Below are 25,069 nucleotides of genomic sequence, written 5' to 3'. Positions count from 1 at the left end.
AGAAATTAGAGGGTTTATGCCAATGGAAGTGAGTTCCAGCAGGGGAATTGGTTTCGAGTAAGTTTTGGGGTTGTTATGCTGCCAAAATTTGCCAAAATAGGTGGTATCTAGCTGGATACAGGAAAGAATTCCCAGGACTCTACTTTGTAACTTAACCTCCTAAAGTATAAAGAAATACCGAAAGGGGCACCAATTTTGGGGCCTACAAGGTTGTTGGCGTCTGCTTGGAGCATTCTAGCTTCCCAGTCGTGTGTGCTTAAGTGTTAATTCCCGTCGCAAGTTACCTTTGCAAAGTGCTCTTGTGTGTGTCTAAAGTAAAGAATTTCGGGTGAAAGCCACAGCCTACCATCCTACGGGCCAGTTTCAGTCCCATGTATAATGCTCTCTAGTAGTGGTTGGATCTTCAAGCTCAGAGCCTTTGCTAGAATTTTGTAGGATGAGTTGAGGATGGTAATGGGTCGTCACTATAAACATCCTTGTTATGCTGCCATGTGAGCTTTTTCTTTGTGATTGATGGTGGCTCATCATCGCACTATCTCATCCAAGGAGCCTCCCTCCTTGGGAATCAAGTAGATCAAGCGCTCACTCATGCTGTCGGGCATCTCGCCAGTGTGCAAAACGTACTGGAAAGCGCTGCAAAGATCTGAACCAAGCAAGTCCCAATATTCCAAGAAAAAGCTGGGAGTCAAACCATCCTCCCTTGGACAACTACCTCGGGGGAGTGCTCTGAGGGTCTCATGGAGCTCCTCTAGCTGGACGGGAAGCTCAAGTCTCTGTCGCATCTCCTCGATAACAAGGCAAGGCGTCTGTGCCCAAACTTGCTCTCTGCATGCATCCTGGCACTCCAGCTAACAACAGATCGCGGTAGAAGTCAGTAGCAACTGCACGCATATCCTCAGGCTCTAAAGCAACTCATCCGTCAAGTCTCCTCAACTGACTAACACTGGTGTGCGCATGGCGTGGCCCCAAAAAACTCCCAAGTAACTCTGTCACCCACCTCGGCTCACTGAGATGCTTGTCGACGAAAGGAAAACTCATGGCGCCGCTCCTCAATGCTAGTCAACTCCTGCCTAGCCTGCTGCATCTGCTCGTCCAACAATGGACTATCTGGATGGTGCTCCTGGATCCTTTGTAAAGAAACAATGCCCTATCAAAGACGCTTCTCCCCCTCCCTGGCTGTAGCCAAACGAGCTGCAGACTCCAGCGACTAAGCTCTGTCAGTCCAGATGCCACTCTATCGACAAGGGTGTCCTGTGTGTCCAGACTCTCTGCCCTAAGTGCCTCCACTCGCTCTCTAAGCTATGGATCCAGTAAGATCATCTCGGGGATACGTAACATCGCACCCCCCTCCTCAGTGTGTCTATCACAGTGAGAATCACTGGGACGTGGTCGGAAAAAGTAGTCCATGCCAGGATGTAAACAGATCCCCCCATGTCACAAATGTGGTCACTGGCGTAGAAGCAATCTATTCGAGATAGATTCACTCCTACCCTGCTGTCAAAGCGAGAGAAAGACGGGCTGTCTAGGGGTCTCACAAAACCTGAGTGCTACCAAACATCAGAAACCCTCAGTCATACATAGCCGCTCCCAAGCTGCCAACTCAGTCCCGTGCACCGTAGCATGTCCACCTCCAATCCTGTCAGAGGGGTCCTCTATTGAAATCCTCAACACATCGTTGCTCTGCATGCGGCAAAGACTCAACAACATGAGACCAAAACATTGCTCTTGCACTTGCCACATTGGGTGCATATATGTTTAGGAAACCCATGAGGCAACCCTGAACCTGCATAGTAATCCACTCAGCTCTTCCTGGCACAATAATAGCTCTGTCCACAATGGCCTGCTGCCAAGAATATGCAATAGTCATACATAACCCCTCCTTGGATACCTCCAGGTCCAAATGCAGCTCACCAAAACGTCTCATAGCAACCACGCAAAATCTGACCACATAGTCTAATGCAGCTCTCACACAGATGATGCTCCTGTAGCATAAGAATATCAATCTCACCACCCACAAAACATCGTTGAAGCTCCTGACGCAACCGACCCCTCCGACACTGAAACTGGGGCCCTCCTAATCCTTGCACATTCCATGAGACGATCCTCATGGAATCAGTGAGAAAAAAAAGATAATGCGGCAACAACCAACCTCGCTATCTTCGAGACCTGTTTGGATGGGGAGTAATCCGCATTCGAGCGACCCCTAGACAACATGTCTGAAGTGACTGTCCCACCCGGGTCCAGGCCGAGGTGCATTCCATAGGGCTACATCCTCTATCCAAGAATCCTCATGTACAAATACATAGCAAGGGGACTCTGAGTGTCAGCAAACAAATGCACCACAATGTGTCTGCAACCTGCTTCATCCGGCGGCGTCACACTGAACTTGGCTACCAGATCTGTCACCCCTAGGTTCCCTGTGCGGTGTGAGAACTAGAACTCAGTGGCCAGTCATGGACTGACTCTGTAGGATCCCTGCCGCACACCGAAAAGGAGAAACCTACCGCTGGATACCTGCTGCATCCGGCGGCGTCACACTGAACTTGGCTACCAGATCTGTCACCCCTAGGTCCCCTGTGTGGTGTGAGAACTAGAACTCAGTGGCCAGTCATGGATTGACTCTGTAGGATCCCTGCCGCACACCAGAAAGGAGAAACCTACCGCTGTATCCAAAGCCTCAGTTGTCACGTGCACATCTAACCCTATGTGCATGTGGACACGCTACTTCAAGTCCAAGGTTCAAGTCAGCTTAGGAAGTGTTCTGGCACCTTTGTGAGCCTGTGCGCACGCCGTGCATGTCCAGGCACTTAGTCGTTGCATATCCTCTAATTGTACACAGCATGATCATCAGCAATACAGTCAGTACCCATCATAAGCATTTTACAGTGCACAGAACCCATTATCTCTATTTTATCCATTTTTCACTTATTATTAATAAGTGACTGTTGGGAAACTAGGTAGGGCAAATTTGCTAAGTCCTATAAAAGAAACCTAGCGCTAGCACTTTCTGGCAGAAGAGGCAGCAGAAGTTCACCAACTTACGGCGCACCTTCTCAGCAAGACCGGCAAGTGACCTAGCGTTTCCAGCCAACAACAGATCAAGACTAGCGTTTTGGCAACAGATCAAGACTAGCGTTTTTCAACAGCAGCACCAGATCAGCCCTGGCGTTTTGCAGATCCCAGACTCAGCCTGGCGTTTTTGCAGTTTGCAAACTACTCACCTGCATCCAATAATTTATTAATCTCCTGCCAAAGGGCCTCCTAGCGCTAGCACTTTCTGGCAGAAGAGGCAGCAGAAGTTCACTTACAGCGCACCTTCTCAACAAGACCGGCAGGTGACCTAGCGTTTCCAGCCAACAACAGATCAAGACTAGCGTTTTGGCAACAGATCAGGCCTAGCGTTTTTCAACAGCAGCACCTGATCAGCCCTGGCGTTTTGCAGATCCCAGACTCAGCCTTTTGCAGATCCCAGACTCAGCCTGGCGTTTTTGCAGTTTGCAAACTACTCACCTGCATCCAATAATTTATTAATCTCCTGCCAAAGGGCCTCCTTTTGAATTTCACCCAATCTCCTTAGCTTCTGCACCTTAGGCTTTTATCCTTACTTGAGGATTATTTTGTGCTCAACACCCTTGGCTCCTCACAAATCCTTACACTCCTTTGCAAATTAGTTTGGAAAGGATGCACACAACTGGACATAGCTTTCTTTCTCTTGCTTGGTCAAGTCTCCACTTAGCATATTGACCACCTCTTTGGTACCTATGGCATGCACCTGTGCTTGCACCTCCTCTTTTGCACCAGGTTCTTCCAAAGTGACCCAAAATAAGTCAGCATCATCCGTAAGTAAAAGGAACCCTTGAGCATAGTTCGGAGCACTCATCTTGAGCAAGTTCAACATTCACTTCCGCTGCACCTTAATGCAAAATGGGAAGAACTTTTTTGCCACCTTCCACAATCTCAAAAGGTGCTTTGCCGGTCGACGAATGCACCGTATTATTGTACGCATACTCAAGTGTCAGGTGACACATCCAACCCTATGTGTCCGTGGACAAGCTACAGCATGATCAGGGTTCAGTCAGTCCAGTCAGTCTAGATTAGAAGTGATCTGGCACTTTTGTGAGTCTATTCGTAGACCGTGCATGCCCAGTCACTTGGTATAGATGCATATCCTCTGGTTGCACACAGCATGATCATCAAAATTCCCATCAGAATGCATTAGTATCAGTTAGGGGATTTTTCCAGTGCATTTAGCCTATTTTCCCTATTTTTGACATTTTTCACTTATTATTTTTAAGTGACTTCCCAACAAAAGTAGGTAGGGCAATTTTGCTAAGTTAATATATAAGCAAACCCAAGTTAGCACTTTCTGGCAGAAGAGGCAGCAAGAGCACATGCTCAACAGGCACCTTCTTAGCAGAACCCCAGCAATACCCCCTTGGCGTTTTTGGTTCCTCCATCCTCGCCATAGACAGTCAGCCTAGCGTTTTGGTTTCCCATCAACATCTCAGCTAGCGCTTCAGCAAGCAGCAAAAGGACATAGCGTTTTGGACATCAACACCGTCGCCAAGAGATCCAGCTTCTCTAGCGTTTTTGCAGAACCAGCCTTCCTAGCGTTTTTGGTTATCTCAGCCCTGGCGTTTTTGCAGGAGCAGCCTAGCCTTGCAGACCCCAGCATTGGCGATCCCAAGCAGTAGCAGACCCGCCAGTTTCAGCCCCTAGAGAGGTAGCCCAGCGTTTTTGGTTTTCAGCCATAAATGCATCAAATGGTCAGCGTTTTCAGCCCTATTGGACAGTAGCAGATTCAACCCTAGTTGGTTGCAGAAGATCTCCATTTTCAGCCCATAAAAACGCAGCCAAAACAGTCATTTTCAGCCACCGAAACAGCCCCGAAATTCAGCAGTTAGAAGACCACAGATTCCAGCCCTAAAGTCGTCGTCATCATGGGCATAGTCCCAAGTTGCATCAGTCCATTGCATCCGCATTGTACCACTTTGTGCAATCACTTCCATGACCTTATGTCGCAATGGCCTAGTGACACAAAGTCTGACATGCATCATCATAAGACCATCTCTGAGGAGGTAGTGCTCATGATGTTGTGCCTCTTGCAATTGTTCAAAGATCCTTGCAAAATCTTCATCAGTAGCATATTGTTCCTTCATGTCATCTAGCTCATGATCATAAGGAATTGACACAACTAAAATTTGTGGCTTCCTTGATAACGCATCAGCCACAATATTCTTCTTGCCTTCCACATGCATAATCTAGAAGTAGAACATAGAAAGAATGTTTGCCCATCGCATATGCTTTTCGGATAACTTTGACTGTGTCAAGAAGTATCACAAGGTCTGATGGTCTGTCTAGACAACAAAATCAACACCTAAGAGGTAGTGCTTCCAACTAGAAAGCGCCTGAATTACGGCCAAGAGCTCTTTCTCATAGACTTACATAGTCTTCTCTGGCCCTTGCAAAATTCGGCTTTCATAGGCTACTACCCGTCCATCTTGCATTAGCACTGCTCCGATGCTACTGCCACACGTCACATTGGACCACAAATGACTTTCTGAGATCTAGCAAAACAATTACTGAATCTGAAGTCAACTTTTCCTTTAAGAGACTAAAAGTTGAAATCTCTTTTTGGGTCCATCTGAAAGTGACCTCTTTCTTTTGCAAAGCGTGAAGAGGTGATGCTATCTCTGCAAAATTCCTGATAAACCTTCTATAGTAGGAACACAATCCCAAGAAGCTTCTATCATCGTGCACAGTCTTCAAGTCTAGCCATGTCTTGATAGCTTCGACCTTTGCGGGATCCATTCTCACACCATCCTTTGAGACTATGTGGCCAAGAAAGTGGATCTCTTCGAGGAAGAATTCACTTTTCTTAGGATTGACAAGTAGCCTGTGACTGTGCAGCTCTTCGAACACAATGGTCAAGTGACGCTTATGCTCCTCTTCATTCTTCGAATAGACTATCATGTCATCGAAGAGCGTCCAAACAAACTGTTGATGCGAGCGGAAAATCCGGTCTATCATTCAATTGAACGTGGCAGGAGCATTTGTTAGCCCAAACAGCATCACTAGAAACTCATAAAGACCAAATGTCATTCTGAACACAGTCTTGTGCACATCCTCTGGCCTTACGAATCTGATGGTACCCACTCTTAAGGTCTATCCTGCTGAAAATTGCAGCACCCTCTAAATGATCGAGAATATCATCAATCCTAGGAATAGGAAACCTATTCTTGATGGTATTCTTATTCAATGCACGGTAATCAATATGCATGCGCCATGAGCCATCCTTTTTCTACACTAGGAGCATTGAGGAGTAAAAGGGTGAGGAACTAGGCTGAATCAGCCCCTTCTCTAATCACTCCTCAACCTGGCCCATAATCTCTTTCTGCTGCGCCACGCTAACCCTCTAGGGAGGTCTATTTGGTGGGCTACACCTTGGCACCAAATCTATCCGATGATCCTCAGGTCTCTCTAGCAACAATTGCGACCGTAATGAATCAGAAAAACAGTCACTAAACTATCGCAAAAATGTTGACCTTTCTTTATCTAATACAGATAAATTTGACTGACAATTATCTGAGACATCACGTGCAAAAATCAAGTACACAGAAAGATGATTCTTTATTACAGAAGTGATAGCAGAAGCAGATACAATAGGGACAGACTCCCCTTTGAGCTTTACATCCAAAATATGAGTTTTGCCCCTATGCTGAAGGGTGATCGTCTTGCCGAAGGCATCCAGCACGCCATGTACTCTGAACATCCACGGAATTCCAAGTAGCGCATCGCACCCTTCCAATGGCATGATATAAAATTCTTTTGTGTCTACATATGACTCAATATGCAGACGCAGCTTTTCAATAATGGGAGTAACACACTCTAAGTGGCCAAAACATGTCAACCCTGTCTCTGCCATGTACCCCATCTCTTCAGCTATGATGCCCAGCTTCATAGCTAACTCTGGTGAGATAAAGTTTGCTTTGGCACCTAGATCAAAGAAGATGAGTGCCATCTGATCTCTAACTTTACCCCATGCTCTGCATAACGCGCTGGCATCTTTACAGGGCCTACCACCCACCATATCTCGCACCAAACCTGCCGTGGGTTTAGGCTTCTTGCCTTTCTAGTCGTCTTTATCATCTGAGTCACTTGGTCTTTCCTTTGTGGAGAATTGGTAGCAAAGTGACCAGGCTGCTCACATATAAAGCATTTGTTTTCAACCATTCCAAGGTAGGATCCGTACGTACGTACGGAAAGGTACGTAAGGTACGGTACGTGTTCGGTACGTACTGTACGTAGTACCGAATGGATTGAGTGGTAAGGTACGTAAAATTCGTAAGGTTTTTTTCGAAAACGTCAAAAACCTACAATACGGTCCGTACTTCTTAATAAATTCATAAGTATCACTTCTAGGATATTAGCTCACTGTTCTACTATCCAAGGCTGTCATAAATAGACAATCCAAGGCGAGTCATGACCACTTTCTCGACATTCAATATTCACAAACAAATACAATTCAAAGATTCAGTTCTCTCTCAAATATACTTCAACAAACTTCAAACTTCAAACTACAGAGAACTTCATATTCATCATGATTTGCACACTGTATAGTATTCGACAAACGAGACTTGAAACTTGAGAGGCAATACAATTCATAACGTACTGAAATGACACAGAATCATAGATGGTAGACCATAATCTCATCAAAATACCAAGATGAATCATGATAGAATCCATACAAAAAAAATGACATCTAATAAACCATAATCCACAATGAAAGCTACAAGTCCCGACTCAACAAAACTACGAAGCATGCTAGCAGTTGCACTGCTGCAAAGTACATACTACTAACTGAATGAGAATCAAAAATCCACATCAGACTCTGAAGATGAGGAGTCCATGTTTCCATATGTCAAGACATTGCCCTCCTCATCAAACTCTTGCTCATTAGTGGTGGGATCTCCTGAAGCACTCGGCTCCAGCTCAAGTGGGTCGTCCTCCTCTGAAGTCTAAATGAGACGCACTGCCTCATTTGCTCGAACACGGCTACTACGCACAAGAAGCTTCCCTCGCCGAATGCTCTCCCGTCGTACTCTCTCTGGATCTCCAATCTCCAGGCGAAGAGGGATGTTGTGAGATCGTGCTCGGGACCGAGTGACCCGCCGATCCACACTCTCAAGCTCTCTATGGAGCTCTCGTAGGATCTCCTCCTGCTCATCTCTGATCCGGCACTGCATCTCCTCCGCAGTAGGGTCTGGAACCATCTTGATTTCAGTCGAATCTACCTGCTCATAAGTACAAGTAGCCAAGCGTCAACTCACAAGTTGAGAGTCTACTAACCACGTAACATTAATCTTTTAAAACTTACCTCTTTGGGTGACCCCAAAGCATGAAAGCTACGCACGAGCTTCATGTTCGCTCGGCAGTAGACCAACTTCTCCAATTGCGTAGTGCTCAAGCGGTTTTGAATCTTCGTGTGCACAAGAGAGTTCGCGCTCCAATTGCGCTCACAAGCGCCAGCTGAGCAATCCTATGGACAATGGACATTCACACGAGAAATGGGAACATTCAACATATGAACATTGCCAAATGAGCATTGAAAACCACGAAAACATCCAAGAGATTATAATACCTGTGAGAGAATGCGTAGTGCAAGTGTGGCCAAATTTGGATGACCGGCTCTTCCATAGTTTTGCCACCAACTGAGTGGAAGCTTGGTAGCTTCCCATCTCAAGGGCACACTCCTCAAGAAAGACGGACCCAAATTGTTCATGTAGCTGCTCATCTCATTGTCGATCTCCAGTTGCTCATCTTCAGTGAACATAATGTCCATATACCCTAATCGCAATGTAAGCAAACTACTCTCTGTAAAAAGCTCTGGAGTCTTGTAGAGAGGATGGAGTATAGCAACCATCCCATGAATGGGACGACGCATATATATCCATCGGGTCTCCACAATGGCAAGAATGTCATCCCGCCTGCAACTCACAAGTGACAATACTTCAGAGTTAAGATTTAAAACAAATACTTGTTCCAAAGATCAAGGCTGAGCCAAAATATGATACATGACACGAAGACTTACCGCTCTGATGTTGTCACAAACGGGAGCGCATAGCAATATAAAATATACTCGGATAAATAAAATTTATCACTTAATATTGAAGCCAGAGGATATAGAGAGAAATAGATAGAGAGAGAGAGAGATAAAGTGAGAAGATCGACACAGTACTGGGGACCAGAAGATGGGTTGGTCCCCCCCCGTAATAGTATCTTTATTACTGAGGAGAAGTCTATACAAGCACTTGAACCGAACGTATTACCATGTTCATTCTAGAATAAGACTTGATGGTTCCCGGAAGCCTCAGCTTCCGATTCCTAGGGCAAAACCCTATTCCAAGGAACTTCCGTTCCTTATTCCAATTCCTCGAGAATCAATGTTCTCGCCTCTGGATCTCACCTTCCAGACTCAGGGCATGGCATCCCTGCAACTCTTTTCCAACTCTCTTTCCAGAGTCCTCTTCCCGCAGAACAACTCTGCTTTCCCCGAACACGAAGTCCTTACTTGGGAATCCCAACTTCCGGATCACAACTTGAGAGAAAACCTCTCTCCAATCCGTGGATCTACTTCCCAAACTCGGGTTCCGAAACCCTTGGGCTGATCTGGCTCTAGTTCCTCAGAGCGCTTTTCTCCAGCAGAGGCTCATACCTTCCTCTACTCCTACTCCCTCACTAAGAGGAAGTACACCTGCAAAAAAAATACTCAGAGTTCATAACATGAAAATCGTTACCTTCAAAGTTTCAACGCTCGAAACGCAACTCCGTTCTCGAAAAGCAATTCCCCGGAAGAGATCTCTCCATAGAAAATCCTCTCTTCCAATCCTACACACAAAAGAGGTGTGTTCTCGGGTTCCTTCTCGTAAATCAGCCCCGTCTACGACGTTTATGGGCTGAAAACAGAGAAAAACAGCAACTTGTCGCGATGGAAACACGCTTCGTAGGCACTTCTTCGCAAGGGAACTCGCGCACTGGGTCTTGGCGACATCTGGTACACTTGGGGCAACCATGGGCATCACCGGCAAACGTCTTCTTTGCGGGTGAACTCTGCAGCAGCATCTCCTTCTTGCAAAAACTGATCCTCTCCTCTAAGTGAGGGCATGTGATGCTTTTATAGCTCATAGCCACGGGCACAAATAGCTACTCGCGTAGATATCGCGGCCAGTATTTTTTTTATTTTATTTTTTTCAAAAAAAAATTTCGCTGTTCTACCAGAAAAAGAGAGAGAAAACGCTGGCTGATCTGTTGCCTTATTTATCAGATGGATCTGTTGCCTTATTTATCAGATGGCTGCCCACTTATTAAGTGGGCGGCCGGTCACCTTTTAAAAATGGTCTGAATCTGTCCAAAAACTCAAGAAAACCTTATAAGTTAAAAACAATGCTTTCACTGCACTTGCCAGGCGTCCCTAGATGCTATCACACACACAGTTGCAATGCAAACATAGACTTCCTCGCGGGAAAGCATTTGCTTTCTCGAAAAGCAATTCCGCTTTCTCAAAAAGCATCCGTTTTTCCTCAAAGTTTCCTCTGAACCCATCTTCATTCAAGTGCTTGCTTTTTCCTTGTGCACAATTCTAACATAGTTCGGAATTTCCTCCCGACTATGGATATTCCCTTTCCGATGCACCCGTCACCCACCTTGTGACGCATCAAGAATACCCATCACCTAGTCCTTTCCTACCGAACTTACGGTACAATCTCCTTCACGATGCTCTATGTCACCCATCCTATGACGCGTCAAAGATGTCCGTTCCCGGATGGTCGGATACTTCTTTCCGATGCTCCCTGTCACCCATCCGATGTGACGCATCAGAAGTACCCGTTCCTAGTGGCCTTACAGATATTCCCGTTCTCAGTGTTCCCGTCATTACTTTAAATGACGCACTAGGAATACTCTGTACTCGGATGTCTCCAATGAGAAAAGCCCTCTCACTTAAAATTCCAATAATTCATTTAGAATTATTTTTCCTTGGTGTTCCAAGCGAGAAAACCCTCTCACTTATAAATCCAATAATTCATTTAGAATTATTTTTCTGTAAGATAAAGCCAATTTAGCAACAGATGTCAAGGAGGCACATGCTGCTATGTGCTGCTTCATCTGCATAAACAGATGATACACAAGGCCAGAGTGGATCCCTCCATGTCTGTCACACGCAAGAGAACGTAGAGAGGCTGGAGAGTCACTACCAAGGAGTGCACCTCTGCCCAAAAGCTCTCATCCAGAGCTTTCCTCTGTATGTACTTGGTAGGCTCAGTCTGTGAATGGTGCATCAATCGCCACTTAGGGTCCACGACTGTCTGCAACAGTGGATCCCTCAATCTGTAAAGCCTTTGAAGTACTAGGTACATGTATGCAAACCTAGTCCTCGAGGGACGCACCATGTCTAGTGTACTGTGACTCCTGAATATAGCAAGTGCCTAATGTTTTTTGCGGAAGAAAGTAGTCATCTTCGCCGCATCAAAAACAATAGGCTGTACCCAAGACAGCTTGCCAATATCCTCCATGAGCAAGTCGAGGCAATGTGCAGCACATGGAGTCCAAACTATGTGAGGGAACTCCGCCTCAACCATCTCCCCCATAGACTTGCAGTTGGACGCATTGTCCGTGACAACCTGCAAAACCATACGAACAAGGTGGCTTATTACTTACAAGATACAACTACTAAATAGTAAAAAGCAAAAGAGTGAAGAATGATTAGAGATAGCGTATACGAAGTGAGAGAGAGCCATGGATTGTGGAATACCTGCACCACATTATCCTTCCCGACCTCCTTGATGGCCGTCAGAATGTGCCCAAAAATTAACTCCGCATCAATGCGCTCACCAGCCTTGCCCGCGTCCACGGCACGTAGGAAGTATGTACCAAGGCAAGAGGAAACAAGAATGTTGATAATGTGGCGTCTGCGAATATCACTCCACCCGTCAAAGATGATGGTACAACCAAACTGCTGCCACCCAGCTTTCACTGGGACCAATGCTCTGTCAATGATCTCTCGCTGCTCATCTAACATGGATGTGCGCATCTTTGATAATCCAAGCCACTCCAAGAATCTGTGGCACCAACTTGTGCAATGGCTCGAACCATTCGCTTCCATTGCTCTGTCCGCAAGACATTAAATGCAATGTTGCACTCTATAAGAGTGCGAGCAATCTCTGTCTCTGCAATCTTTTGCCGCTCTTTTACCCAAGACTGTGCATGGACACGTGAAGGCAAAGTAGACTTTGTATACACGCGTGTCTCTTGATCTGTATCCTCATCTACATCTTGAGAACAACGAGCCCTTTTCCTGCTAGTGTCCTTTTCTTGCTGTGTCCCTGTATCTGACAAATCTGTAAACAATGCATCCTGCAAGGCATCTTGTGTTGCCTGATTTGCTTTCTTACCCTTGGACCAGGGAAGACCCCCTCCCGGGAAGTGCTCCAACCTCAAAGCATCCTTTATCGCTGGCGGAATAAGCTTGCACCCTCCGCACTAGCCAGTAGTGCCGATGCCAGTAAGGTGCCTCAGCACACGCGTCACCGTACTTGTCTTCTGTTTTCCACAATATTTGCAGGCCCAAGTACGTGTTCCTGATCTTGCTTGCCCTCCTATATTTACCACCGCAATGACAGTGGTGTGTGCGCTCCAGACTGGGTTGGGTTTGCGAGGCATGGTGTACCTACAGATTGGTGAACAAAAACATTGATGCTATCGCGAGAAACACACAAGGTATGCGCGAGGGAGACGGGAGAGACTCGCGAGGACGAGCACTTACCTTTACCGCGCACAAGGTTGCTCTGCAGGTGAGTTTGCAGAGCTCTGTCTGCAATAAACAGGCGCCCAAACTCTCTCTGTAGTACTCTGTAGTCAATAGTTTGCAATAAACAAGCGCCCAAACTCACTCTGTCTCAATAACCAGGCGGCCAAACCCCCAAAACAGAGGCGAAATTAAATCCGAAAACGCGAAGGGGAAATTCTTTTTTTTTTTTTTTGGTACAGTCAGATCCGTACGGTACCGTACCGTACTGTACGGACGTAGGGATCCGTACGTACGTACGCATCCTACCTTGCTTCCTTTTTTGTTTCTTTGCCTGCGCTCCAGAAGTCCCAGCTGAATCCTTGTCTTTGGTGGCCTTTTCTGACCCCTGTGATGCTTCAGGAGCCGTTTTCACAAAGAGCTTCTTCGCTGAATTTTTTTTTTTGCTGCCCTCCTTTCTCGTTGCTCGGAAACCCACTGATCTCTCCTTTCAACAAGGCAAGACCAATGTTAGCAACTTCCATGAGCTGGGTGCGGGTAGCCACTCTGTTCTTGATACCGGAGTCCCGAAGCCCTTTAGGTAGCCCACAGCAATACTTCTCTATCTTCTCTGTCAATGGCACAAATCTGCAGAAGGTCACTGAAAGTAACGCTTTACAAAACCTCCGATTGTACTCCAGCAAGCTCTTGCATGTAGCCAAAGTAAGCTGGTGCCAATCTGTCATGACATCGGCTTCAAATTTATTTGACAGCCAAGCAGATGCAAACATTTGTTTGAAGTAGACCCAAGTGGCGGGTACCTGTCCTTGCATTAACAATGTCGACAGTCCACCATGTAAGCAAATTGTCCTTCAAGAAAGTGGCAGCTTTCTTGACCTTAGAGGCCTCTGTAAAATTCCCTCCTGCATGAGCTGTATCAAACTGTTGGAGGAAAGTGAGAGCCTTTGCCTTATCCTCGAAGCCACTGAAAGTGCTAAACTTTACAGCTGCACCACCTTCTTTGTAAGCTTTCGGCTTTTCTAGTACCCCCAAATTGCCACAAGGAATAGTCTGCAACATGGACACTGTAGTAGGCATCATCGGCACATCTTGGCCATTAACATTGTGCGTCAGAGGTGCCATATCTGGCTGCTGTCCAGAAAAACCAGCCATGCCAAAATGACCCTATGGCACCCTAAACTAGCCTTGGTTGCTCTGAAAACCTTGCTGCATGCCGATGCTACCATACATGGGGTTTGGCATCATGCCTTGCATACCCCCAAACATTGTTCCTAGCATGTACGGCTGACTTCCAGGCGCATAACCAAACATACTCTGGAACACAGATCCAACCCCAAAATACCCAAGATGTATCGTGGGTGGTGGAAAAACTGGGTGCATTACCTAGTAACCAGTTCCCTGTCCATTCAAGACAGCATGCAGGCTTTGAAAGGTGGCGGGCTAAACTGGCATAGCTTGCGAAATGGGCGTTCTAGCCGCCTGTTCAAGGACGAGAGGAACCTGTTTTGGAGACCCTGACTCTGCAACATGCGAGTGTTCCCTTTCCTGCTGAAACGCATGAAGTACTTGGGCTTGAGCCTCAACAAGCTCTATTCGCGGTGTAGGTTGCCTATTTAGCTGAAGCACCGATGGCGCTTGCAAGAACTCCATAAACCTTGGGTTCTGCACCAGTCGTGAAAACACATTCACCGCGGCAACTGACTGAGTCCTGAACGCATCATCCTCAAGTTGCCCAGTCATAAAGCCCTGTACTGGAGGGACATTCACATCAACATGAGGTACAGACTGACGTGGTCGTGAGCTCTCGCCCATCTTGAACACCATAGGAATGTCTTGTCTGTCCTTTGAAGAGGAGCCCTCTTCCATAATGCCCTTCCCTTTGTCGGCCATAGTGTAATCCCGTGTTCTGTACGTTGTCTTTACCCACAACAACCGAGGCTCACTTCTTGAGGAAAAAGTGATTGTGTAACAAACTACTGACGTGTCAAAGCCTAAAGAATGGAGCCAACTTACAGATGTGGCCGAGGAGCCTAAACCCTAAGAACAACAAGTAACAGAAGAAGTGTCACGAAGTGATGACGTGGTTGCCCGAGAGCAGAAAACCCTAACCCTAATTTTTGCCAAAAACCCTAAATTTCAGAAACCCTAACTGCTGAAACCCTAATTCTGAAAACCCTAACCCTAAAACCTGCAAACCCTAATTCTGAAAACCTTAACCCTAAAACCTGCAGACCCTAATTCTGAAAACCCTAACCCTAAAACCTGCAAACCCTAATTCTGAAAACCCTAACCCTAAAACTACAACAACGTGGCTGGTTTCCGAAAATTGCGTTGGCATGATGACGTGGCAGGCTGTACGAATTTCCGTGATTTACGTTGGCAGCTTTTGGCATTGCTTTTTGGACCAGAATCTTTTGAGTTTGAAAGCTTTTCATGTAAACTGCTTTTTAGGCCAAGGGCCTTTAAATATGAGGCTAGGGCTCATTCTCTGGCATGCTTCGTGGAGAAGGTGCAGAGTCTGGAGTACCGGCTTGTACTTTGATGATGCAATATAAAAAAATACCGAAAGGGGCACCAAGGTTTGGGGCCAATACTCTCTGGGGTGGAATTCCGCCACTCCGTGTCGCGTGTCGTCTCTCTCTCAGTTCAGTTGTTATTGAAGTGCTAAAAGTTTGTTCAGTCTGTTCTTTTCTATTGGCACGTGGTGCTCGTCTTGTGACAGTGGTATCTGAGCATCAGGCGTGTGCTTTTCTGAAAGCATATCGGTCCTACAAAAGAGCAGACAGAGCTATTGGAATTGAATTATATTTGAGGTATCAACCACTCCCACCCTTCATCGCGCATCAGACTCGCTCCCGTCTTCACCGCTCATGTCTTACAGGGCATAAGCCAATTAAGATCCCTTGCAAGAGAAGGATCCAGATTTGTTTCAAGTCACTGTTTTTCTCAGAAGTAGTGCCATGCAGATGTTGATGTCTACAGCTACCAAGCAGCATACTCCAAGTACTCGACAAGCTTTCAAGAAAATTTTTTGCCCGAAGTTATATGGTTTCTGACATCTTCCTTCGGAGTGCAACTTCTGGCAGAGTGGGGTATCCTGAAATGCTTGCCATGGAAACCCTAGCAGATTATAACTTGAAGTTTCTCGACATCTCCCAGTAGATGTCTCTTCACGATCAGATGACCTTGGAGGTTTGGTGTGATTGCTATCTCTTGGGACTACCATCGCAGCTAAAGAAACATTGTTTGTCCAAGAGCTGATGGACCATGCTGTGCTCAGCTACGACCTCATGGAAGGAACCTAACCCTAATTTTTTGTGCAGGTTTCAAGATGGAAAGTCAATCGACTTTTCGAGCTCGATTGATCTTGTTTGGAATCTGTTTGAAATGGATGGTATCTGTTTTAAAACTGTTTTGGTGCCGATTTGAAATGTTTTGACTCTGGTTTCAATACTCGTTTCATTGATTGGTGATTTTTACTCCCAGGTGGAGAAGTGAGAAATACTGTTTTGGTATTGTTTGAACCTCGGAACGACGCAGGCCGATGCCTGGGGAGCGTTTCGTTGTATGCTAGAAAACCTCCAAACGACGCAGGCCGATGCTTGGGGAGCATTTGGTTGTATGCTTGAACCTCCGAGCGACGCAGACTACAGTCTGGGGAGCGTTTGGTTGTACAGTCCTCTGAGCTCATGGCCCGGACCTTTTTAGGTTATTTGCGGGGGGAGTGACGAGGTAGTCATTGAGTAGCTTCATACCGCAGACCGTTTGTCTTGAGGGAGTGCTCAGCGGCGCTGTTTGTTGTGTCTTGTAACATGCATATGTAAGCATTTGTGTTGCATTGTGATGTGCCAATTACTGAATATTCCTAATTGGATGAGATTACCTGGGTATGTAATTTTAGTGCATCAAGACACCCATGGAAGATCAGTACGGTCTAGGTGTGATGGCTAATTTTACTACGCCGGAATATCAAGAGTTCCGATATGGACGAAAGGAGAAGCTAACTCCTTGATCAAAAGAGCAGAAAGGAGAAGCTAACTCCTTGATCATAACAGCCGAAAGGAGAATCTAACTCCTCTTGATCAAAAGAGCAGAAAGGAGAAGCTAACTCCTTGATCAAAACAACCAAAGGAGAAGCTAACTCCTTGATCAAAAGAGCACAAAGGAGAAGCTAACTCCTTAATAAAAAGAGCAAACTGATTGTCCCTCGAAATGACCCTCGGAAATTTTTGAACTAACTTGAGTTGTTTTGCAGATATGCTATAATCGAGGACGATTACTCTCTTTCAAGAAGGGGAGATGTAACAAACTACTGACGTGTCAAAGCCTAAAGAATGGAGCCAACTTACAGATGTGGCCGAGGAGCCTAAACCCTAAGAAGAACAAGTAACAAAAGAAGTGTCACGAAGTGATGACGTGGCTGCCCGAGAGCAAAAAACCCTAACCCTAATTTTTGCCAAAAACCGTAACTGCTGAAACCCTAATTCTGAAAACCCTAACCCTAAAACCTGCAAACCCTAATTCTGAAAAGCCTAACCCTAAAACCTGCAGACCCTAATTCTAAAAACCCTAACCCTAAAACCTGCAAACCCTAATTCTCAAAACCCTAACCCTAAAACTGCAACAGCGTGGCTGGTCTCCGAAAATTGCGTTGACATGATGATGTGGCAAGCAGTACGGATTTCCGTGATTTACGTTGGCAGCTTTTGGCATTGCTTTTTGGACCAGAAGCTTTTGAGTTTGAAAGCTTTTCATGTAAACTGCTTTTTGCACCAGAAGCTTTTGAGTTTGAAAGTTTTTCATATAAACTGCTTTTTGGACCAAAAGCTTTTGAGTTTGAAAGCTTTTCATGTAAACTGCTTTTTAGGCCAAGGGCCTTTAAATATGAGGCTAGGGCTCATTCTCTGGCATGCTTCCTGGAGAAGGTGCAAAGTTTGGAGTACCGGCTTGTACTTTGATGATGCAATATAAAAAAATACCGAAAGGGGCGCCAAGGTTTGGGGCCAATACTCTCTGGGGTGGAATTCCGCCACTCCGTGTCGCGTGTCGTCTCTCTCTCTCTCAGTTCAATTGTTATTGAAGTGCTAAAAGTTTGTTCAGTCTGTTCTTTTCTATTGGCATGTGGTGTCCGTCTTGTGACAGATTGATATCCCGGCGTGAACCTTAAAACCGACCCGTAGGCTGGTAGGCTTTGGCTTTCACCCAAAATTCTTTACTTTAGACACACACACACATAGCACTTTGCAAAGGTAACCTGTCACGGGAATTAACCTTACGCACACACACGGCTCGGAAGCTAGAATGTTCCGAGCAGACGTCAACAACCTATAGGCCCCAAAATTGGCGCCCCTTTCGGTATTTCTTTATACGTTAGGAGGGTAAATTACAAAGTAAAGTCATGGGAATTCTTTACCTGTATCCAGCTAGATACCACCTGTTATGGTAAAATTTCGGTAGCATAACAGCCCCAACACTTGCCCAAAACCAATTCCCTTGCTGGCCTCTGATTTATGCCCAAAGACAGTAAATTCAGCTCGCTGTATTTACTGGTTTTTGCCTTGTTTTCAGCCCTAAACAGTCCCCAAACTGTCCTCTAAGAATGGGTCACTATTCCCAAGGGTTCTCGCGTCCGTATGGCTGAAAAACAGTCAAAATACAGCGCATAACCAGCACTGAAATCACACCTGTACGGTGAGGTTATCACCCTCACCGGTGCCTGCTTTTGGAGCAGCAATCAGCTACTCCTGTTCCTGCTCAGGGAGGCTCTTGCCTCAGCAAAAACACATGTAACCACACAACTGTACATGAGTCAAATGAAGAGCCCTCTTGTGGGGCATCACATTACTGCACGTAGGGAAGAGAGAGAGCAGTGTGGGGTGTGCAGGTTCCAGGACATGACTTCTTGCACCACATGTCACGTGACACATCCAACCCTATGTGTCCGTGGACAAGCTATTTCATAACAAGGGTTCCGTCAATCCAGTCAGTCTAGATTAGCAAGTGTTCTGGCACTTTTGTGAGTCTGTTCGCAGACCGTGCATGCCTAGGCACTTAGTATAGATGCATATCCTCTCGTTGCACACAGCATGATCATAAGCATTCCCATTAGAATCCATCAAAAACCTTCAGGGGAATTTTCCATTGTATTTTACCTATTTTCCCCATTTTTGACATTTTTCACTTATTATTTTAAGTGACTTTTGTTGGGAACTGAGTAGGGCAAATTGGGTAAGATAATATATAAGCAAACCAAGGCTAGCACTATTTGGCAAAAGAGGAAGGAGAACACGGGCCACAGGCAGCAGGTTCCCCCCCCTCTCTCTCAAGCAAGATCCCCCCCTTGGTGGCGTTTTTCCTCCCAGCAAGAACCCTCAGCACCTAGCGTTTTTCAGCCAAGCCTCATCGCCATAGACCACGAATCTGCTGGTGTTTTTCATCCACAACCTCATCGCCATAGGTCCTCCATCTGCTGGCGTTTTTCAGCAGACCAATATCGCCCACTTCCCTGGCATTTCAGCAGTGCATAGATTCAGCAAATCAGCGACAAAGCCTCGGAAATTCAGCAAGTAAAGACCAGCCAGATCAGCGTTTTTGGAGCACTTCAAAGGCCTACAAATCTGCGTGTTTTAGGGCAGCGGAAGACACAAAGAACCTGCAGCAAAACAGCGTTTTCCTTGCGTTTTTGGCAGCAGCAGATTTCAGCCATTGGCGTTTTTGGACAGCAGATAATGTGCATCAGTTTTCAGCCCTAGAGTCGGTCTCGTCATCCCCGTCGTCGACATCGACATAGCCTAGACTTGCATCAGTTCTCATTCGTCCATTCGTACGAGTTTGTGAAATCCATAGTAGACCACTCGCCAACGTGAGTGGGGCCTTCGGAGGAGGGTTTTGCGTCTCTGGTGTCGTATTATCTTCTCTCTCTATCTCTCAGTCTCATACACTTTCACGCACAGTGTCCATTCATTTTGTTTGTGTCCATTGCACTCTCATTAAGAACGGAAGGCTCTCCCTTCCATAAGAATAAAAAGGAACCTTGAGCACAGATCGGAGCACTCATCTTGAGCAAAGTTCAAACATTCATTCCGCTGCACCTTACACCACACTGTACATGAGAGGGAAAGCTTGCAATCAATAGCTATTAACCTGTGGCAGGCAACAAATGAGCCCTCTCCCAGCTTAAAATTCAGCGCCCATTTTTCTGCAAGAGGAAAGTGCACCAAATAGTGCCACTTGACGCGTTTACAAGCAATTTCCCGTTTCGGGGTTTCCGCTTAAAAATCTCCCGACTGGTTGCCCAGTTGACTTTGCGGCAAAGTTCTAAAATGTTCCGCTTGTCATTCCGGAGATAATGACGTGAACAAATTTCATGGCCCAAAATAGCAGTTCCCTAATTTTTAAGAGATGCTTCCGTTGGGCTCCCACTGGTCTTCTGACCATCTATCCCCATTGGGACCGCATCCAAAAATGCAATGTGGCCCAACTGTCGGGTACTTTCTTTTGGTGACCCCACCTTGACTTTGTGCCTTTATTGAGTTCACTTCCTAGTATCCACCAGCTTGTAAGTGCAGCGGGGGGACCTACATGATCTTGAATTGAGCCTAGACATCCTCTTACTATACAAATTCCAGTGCCGACCAACTTCCTGTCTGCGGGTGAAACTACCGTTCACATTGGCCATACGATGTCCGACCATTTGCAACTTCAAAAAGAGGGTCTCAAAAATAAAACAGAAATCATTGGAAAGAAACCAACAACTAAGGTTAGCAATTGCAACGTCCTCGTGACATAGTTAACAGTTGCCACGTCCTCGTGACAGGGACCCAGACAGGTTTTGTGAAGGAGCGTAGTATCCTTGACAACATCTTCACTTTTTGGGAGGCGTCTACCCTCACGTGTATCCAAGGAGAGGATTTGGCGATACTCCTCGATTTTGAGAAGGCCCACGACAGAGTTGACGGGGACTTCCTGGAGAACACTACGCAGGATGGGTTTCACAGATGCTTGCATCAAAGGTGTCAACTCTCTACAGGCATGCGCACAGTCAGGTGCTCTTGGCAAGGGGAAGAGGGGAGCACTTCTTGCTCACGCGTTCGGCCAGACAAGGTTGCCCTCTTGCCCCCTTCCTCTTTCTGTTATATGCTAAGGCGATGAGCAAATTTTTGACTTCTCAACAGATTGGCCTGCATGGTCTTGAGCTCCCTATTAGGACAGATGAGCTTCTTGACGTTGAGTTTGCGACGACTCAGTCTTGTACTTGGAGGACCAAGAGGAGAATCTGCACAGGTGTGAGCCGGCTCTTGAGGAGTTCTGTTGTGCATCAGGCGCACTCATCAACTGGAGGAAGACACTTGCTTTCTGGGTTGGCAGTGCTCCTACACCTGATTGGTCGCCAGGTGAGGGTTTCAGATGGATTCCCCCAGGGACTACAGTTCACTACTTGGGTTGTCAAGTTGGCTTGGACTTGTTCCTGAGCAGCAGACTCAGGACTGCTCCCCTCCTCCTGTCGATCAAGAGGAAATTGCTACATTTGAGTTCGGCACGGCTCTCTTTGCCAGGCAGAGTTGTAGTGGCCAACTAGGTTTTGTTGGCTAATATGTGGTACATCACATCTTGCTAGATCTTCTCGAGTTCCTGTATCAGCCAATTAGAGAGGCTGATCAGGAACTTTCTTTTGTCAGGGTCCCACACTCAGTTAGCCCGGGCCAAAGTAGCATGGCAGACCATCACTATACCTTGTTCTCAGGGGGATTGGGGATCATAGACCTAGCAGAGCAGAGCCGTTTTTGGAAAGTTTGTTGTCAGAGGACTGCTTCCAGGGGAGGAGCCCTGGAAGGAGTTGTTGCTTCAGCAGCTTAAAGCTCGAGTGCCTCATGCAGGAGGCCCTTCCATCAGGGTGAATCTTTACGGAGATGCGCAAAGTTGGTCTAAGCGGGTGACTGGATAATCGATTTGCTACGAGCCTGCTTCGCTCTTGGGAGCAGCTACGGAGTGGCCTGGAGCAGCACCAGCCCACTTGCACGTAGGAGCGCTTGAGACCGCCCTTTTTTTGGAACCCCATGGTTAGCACTCAGAGAGGCCACTTGGTTGGTAGTAGGCCTCATGTTTCTTGGGATCCCATGGCAGAGGGCCCAGTCGCCTAGAGAGAGGGCCCAGTCTGCACTCTAGGCGACTGGCTTCAGTTTTCAGGTTTGCCAGAGGAGGTACAGAGCATCCAGCTACGGGGCATGAGAGGGATGTAGAGCATGTGCCAGGACATTACAGAGGCTTTACCAGCTGAGTGGTTCACCCCTCTAGAGACAACAGCTCCCAGATGGATGGGGGCCTTCACGCAACTGGAGGTCCTCATCGCAATTCGTGCTTGCTCGAAGTCCGTACCCCCCATGTTCTTCGAGATCCAGGGCCAGGGTCGACTACACAGTCTCAATAGAGGCTCCACAGGTTGCAGAGTGTTGTTTTCAGAGGATAGGAGTAGTGGGCATCAACACTGATCTTCTATTGTCAAAGATCAAACCAGCCCTCTTTGAGTGTGAGGGAGGATTGTGAGTCCCTCCACTAACTTCTATGTGTTTTAAGGGGAGGCTTATGCCTTCTCTTCCTCACCCTTTATGAAAAGGGAGGAGAGAAAATAGCATAGAGCTTGCAACAAAACCCACGCAAGGGAGGATTGCTACATGCGGGTTTTGTTGCATCTAGTGTGTAAATGTCCTCTCCATCTCATGTGCCATGTGTAAAGCCTAGTAGACAATAGTCATGTGATGTATCTAATGTAGAAGCTGAGCTGAAAAGTCTCATCATGTAAGGCGTAGAAGAAGGCACCTACAGCGCTTGCATATTAGATATCTTTTCTAGCTCTACAAAAGAGCTTATGTGTACAACTTTTAGGCACATTGATCAAGCTTATTTTGCAGCCATATTCACTTGGTGTTATTATCTTTAATTAAATCCTAATTTAATTATGATTAATTTATAAATGGATCAATAGTCCATCCACCATAAGCTACATTATTCTATCAGTGTTTCTATGCTAAAGACAAGCCCTAAACTTCCTTCTATCAAGCTCCAACACACAAACTTGTAATTAGGCCAAGTAAATTCCCCTACTTCTCCATGACTTGAAAAGTGGTTGAACAAGCAAGCCCTCAAGTTGTCAGACGACTTGTTGCGACCTCAACATAGAAAAACTTCTCTATAAATAAGATAAGCAAAGCTTTGATCTAATCCATACTAGGAGAGATGTAAGCCACAATGGTCCCAAAAATCATATCACATCACTAAATCACTAAGCTTGTAGCAATATTATTACAAACAGTCATTATGAGCCTATAAAGAAACGAAGTTTCTTAAGATCCTTGTCAAATAGGTTTTTGCTGCTTTTCAATTCGTAAAGAACATGTGCAAAGAGCTTCACATAAATCTTGAGCAAGGATGACAAAAATAATTCTACGTAAAGCTTAAAATTGGCTTCATGTATAGCACAAGAGACGTGCACGAGAAATGGTGGCACAAGAAACATCCATGAGGTCAGACATGCCTGGAGGTTGGAAACTCACCTCTCTCTAAGTTCTAACATTCAAAAAATTCCTTTCTCAAGCTTGAAATTGATTTGGAAAAGCACATCGGAGTTACCGTCAGTTTGTTGGAATCTTTACTGTCTTGCGGTGGCAGCAATTTCGATCCATCAGAAATATGGCAAGCTTGAGAAGCTGAACTGTAAAGTGGTTTAATTCCAGAAAACTCTAGCAGCTGCTTGATTGCTGGTACTCCTTCAATAGCATGGATCAAGAGCTGAAATAATAGAGTGAGCCATTGCACACACACTTCCCAAAGTACTGTCCAGATGTTTTCTGTTTTTTGGGCTAAAAACTGTGGGTCCTGCATTTCCTTGCGAAGGATAACGTTAAAAAGTCTTGAACTTGTATTTTCCTGGTTTTCAGATATTATTCTTTACATTCCAGTGTGAAGCCTTTCAGCATCTGTTTTCCATGTTCTCTGTCATTTGGCAAAACTCAATCTGCATCTTCCAGCATATTTGCCGAAAATGAGCTAGCCTAAACAAAAGGGCATACTTTGATTAAAATCTCCATCCAAAGCATTAAAAGAAAGGATCGAATATAAAACACTTACGTGCATCCAGCTCAGATATTGATTTAGGAAGAAGGTATGCTCTGCTGCTGAAGTTCAGAATTGGCAGGTGACGCACAGAATTTGACGTTTTGTCAACGGCCACAAGGTCCTAACAGGAGAAAAAAATATCCAGTTCTTTGAAGTGCCGCTAGGCACAAAAAATGGTGCGATCATGAAAATTTGTAGCTGGGCTGCTGCGATCGATGCCCTCTTCAAAGCCTTCTTCTCATTTAGGTCGTGTGTGCGAAAAAGGGAGGTGAGCCTTCCTCTACTGTCGATTCAGCTGTTTTGCAGTTTATCGCAAGCATAAATGGAAAGCGTCGATTTTGCTTGGCAAGGAGCTTTATGAAGTGATAAGCTGGAGGTGTAACCTGCAGGGGGAAGCTATGACGATGGCAAGCTGCTGCGCATTTTCGGGAAGAAGGTCGCCGTCTTCGGCACTCTACCACGAGAGAACGACAAAGGCGGGTAGTAAAGAGAGAGCTGTTCTGCATTCGAATGACCAAGATAAAATGGCCCCTCTACTTACTGTTGATGCCTTACGTGATCAACTTTCGATGTCTCCTCGTGCTCTCCTTACCTCCCTTTTGTCTTCATGCCATGACTCAGCATTATGTGTGCGTTGTCAACTTGACACAACAAACTGAAAGAGGGTATCTCGGGCTCTCAACTCCACAAGTAGAGCAGTGGCAAGTTTAGACTACCAACATGTGGAACCCTTCCTTAGTAGTATTTTAGAAGTATAATAATAATAATATAATATAATTTAGCCACAAACATCTAAATTTTAAGTATTGTTAATCAAACACTAGTGCATCCTACCAGTAACCAATATTAAATCGAAAAAGAAGGATAATCAAGTGAGATTCGGAGAGTAAATGCAGACTGTAAGTGTCACACAAGGCAAGGGGAAAGTCCAACAAGGGTCGTGCAAGGTAGGGGAAAGGCCAGCATGGGTCTTGCGAGGCGAGGGAAAGACTAGCAAGGGTCGCGCACAGGCGGAGGCTCGTTGCCTGCCAGGGTGTCCTAGAGCTTTTGTGGAGCTAGCACTAGTAAAGAATCTTTTTTTTTAAGTTTACGGATTGCTACGGCTTACAGCTTGATGTGTTAGCTCATGTGGCTACGAGAGTTGCCTCACAGTTG

The 25,069-nt window shown here is 45.9% G+C and overlaps 3 protein-coding genes across 4 annotated transcripts in view; all 3 read right to left on the bottom strand.

Moving 5' to 3' along the window:
• The window catches only part of LOC147449562 (Haloacid dehalogenase-like hydrolase (HAD) superfamily protein), a 35,081-nt gene extending 10,585 nt beyond the window's left edge, over nucleotides 1-24,496 (bottom strand). The window contains exons 1-2 of one of the 2 annotated variants that reach the window (XM_086521982.1): nucleotides 23,927-24,496; nucleotides 23,429-23,850 (exon numbers count right to left, since the gene is read on the bottom strand). In XM_086521982.1, coding sequence (XP_086378108.1) covers nucleotides 23,429-23,680 — 252 coding nt within the window. In that variant the 5' untranslated portion in view covers nucleotides 23,681-23,850; nucleotides 23,927-24,496. The remainder of the gene's footprint in view (nucleotides 1-23,428; nucleotides 23,851-23,926) is intronic. The other variant, XM_086521983.1, reaches the window with a different exon arrangement.
• On the bottom strand, nucleotides 7,685-8,980 carry LOC147449564 (uncharacterized). Its single transcript, XM_086522639.1, has 3 exons — nucleotides 8,642-8,980; nucleotides 8,378-8,539; nucleotides 7,685-8,294 (listed from the first exon to the last, which is right to left on the bottom strand). The coding sequence occupies exons 1-3, from the start codon at nucleotides 8,942-8,944 to the stop codon at nucleotides 8,019-8,021; spliced, it is 741 nt and encodes a 246-aa protein (XP_086378765.1). The 5' UTR covers nucleotides 8,945-8,980; the 3' UTR covers nucleotides 7,685-8,018.
• Nucleotides 11,484-13,036, bottom strand: LOC147449563 (uncharacterized). Its single transcript, XM_086522550.1, has 4 exons — nucleotides 12,543-13,036; nucleotides 12,075-12,395; nucleotides 11,810-12,030; nucleotides 11,484-11,678 (listed from the first exon to the last, which is right to left on the bottom strand). The coding sequence occupies exons 1-4, from the start codon at nucleotides 12,715-12,717 to the stop codon at nucleotides 11,484-11,486; spliced, it is 912 nt and encodes a 303-aa protein (XP_086378676.1). The 5' UTR covers nucleotides 12,718-13,036.
• Nucleotides 24,497-25,069: the final 573 nt, after the last annotated feature.

This window comes from Adiantum capillus-veneris, chromosome 10 (assembly GCF_014529385.1).
Source record: "Adiantum capillus-veneris isolate H3 chromosome 10, ASM1452938v2, whole genome shotgun sequence".
NCBI classification, from domain to species: Eukaryota; Viridiplantae; Streptophyta; class Polypodiopsida; order Polypodiales; family Pteridaceae; genus Adiantum; species Adiantum capillus-veneris.
Note: the sequence above shows the minus strand (reverse complement) of the source record. Positions and strands in the feature narration are given on the sequence as shown.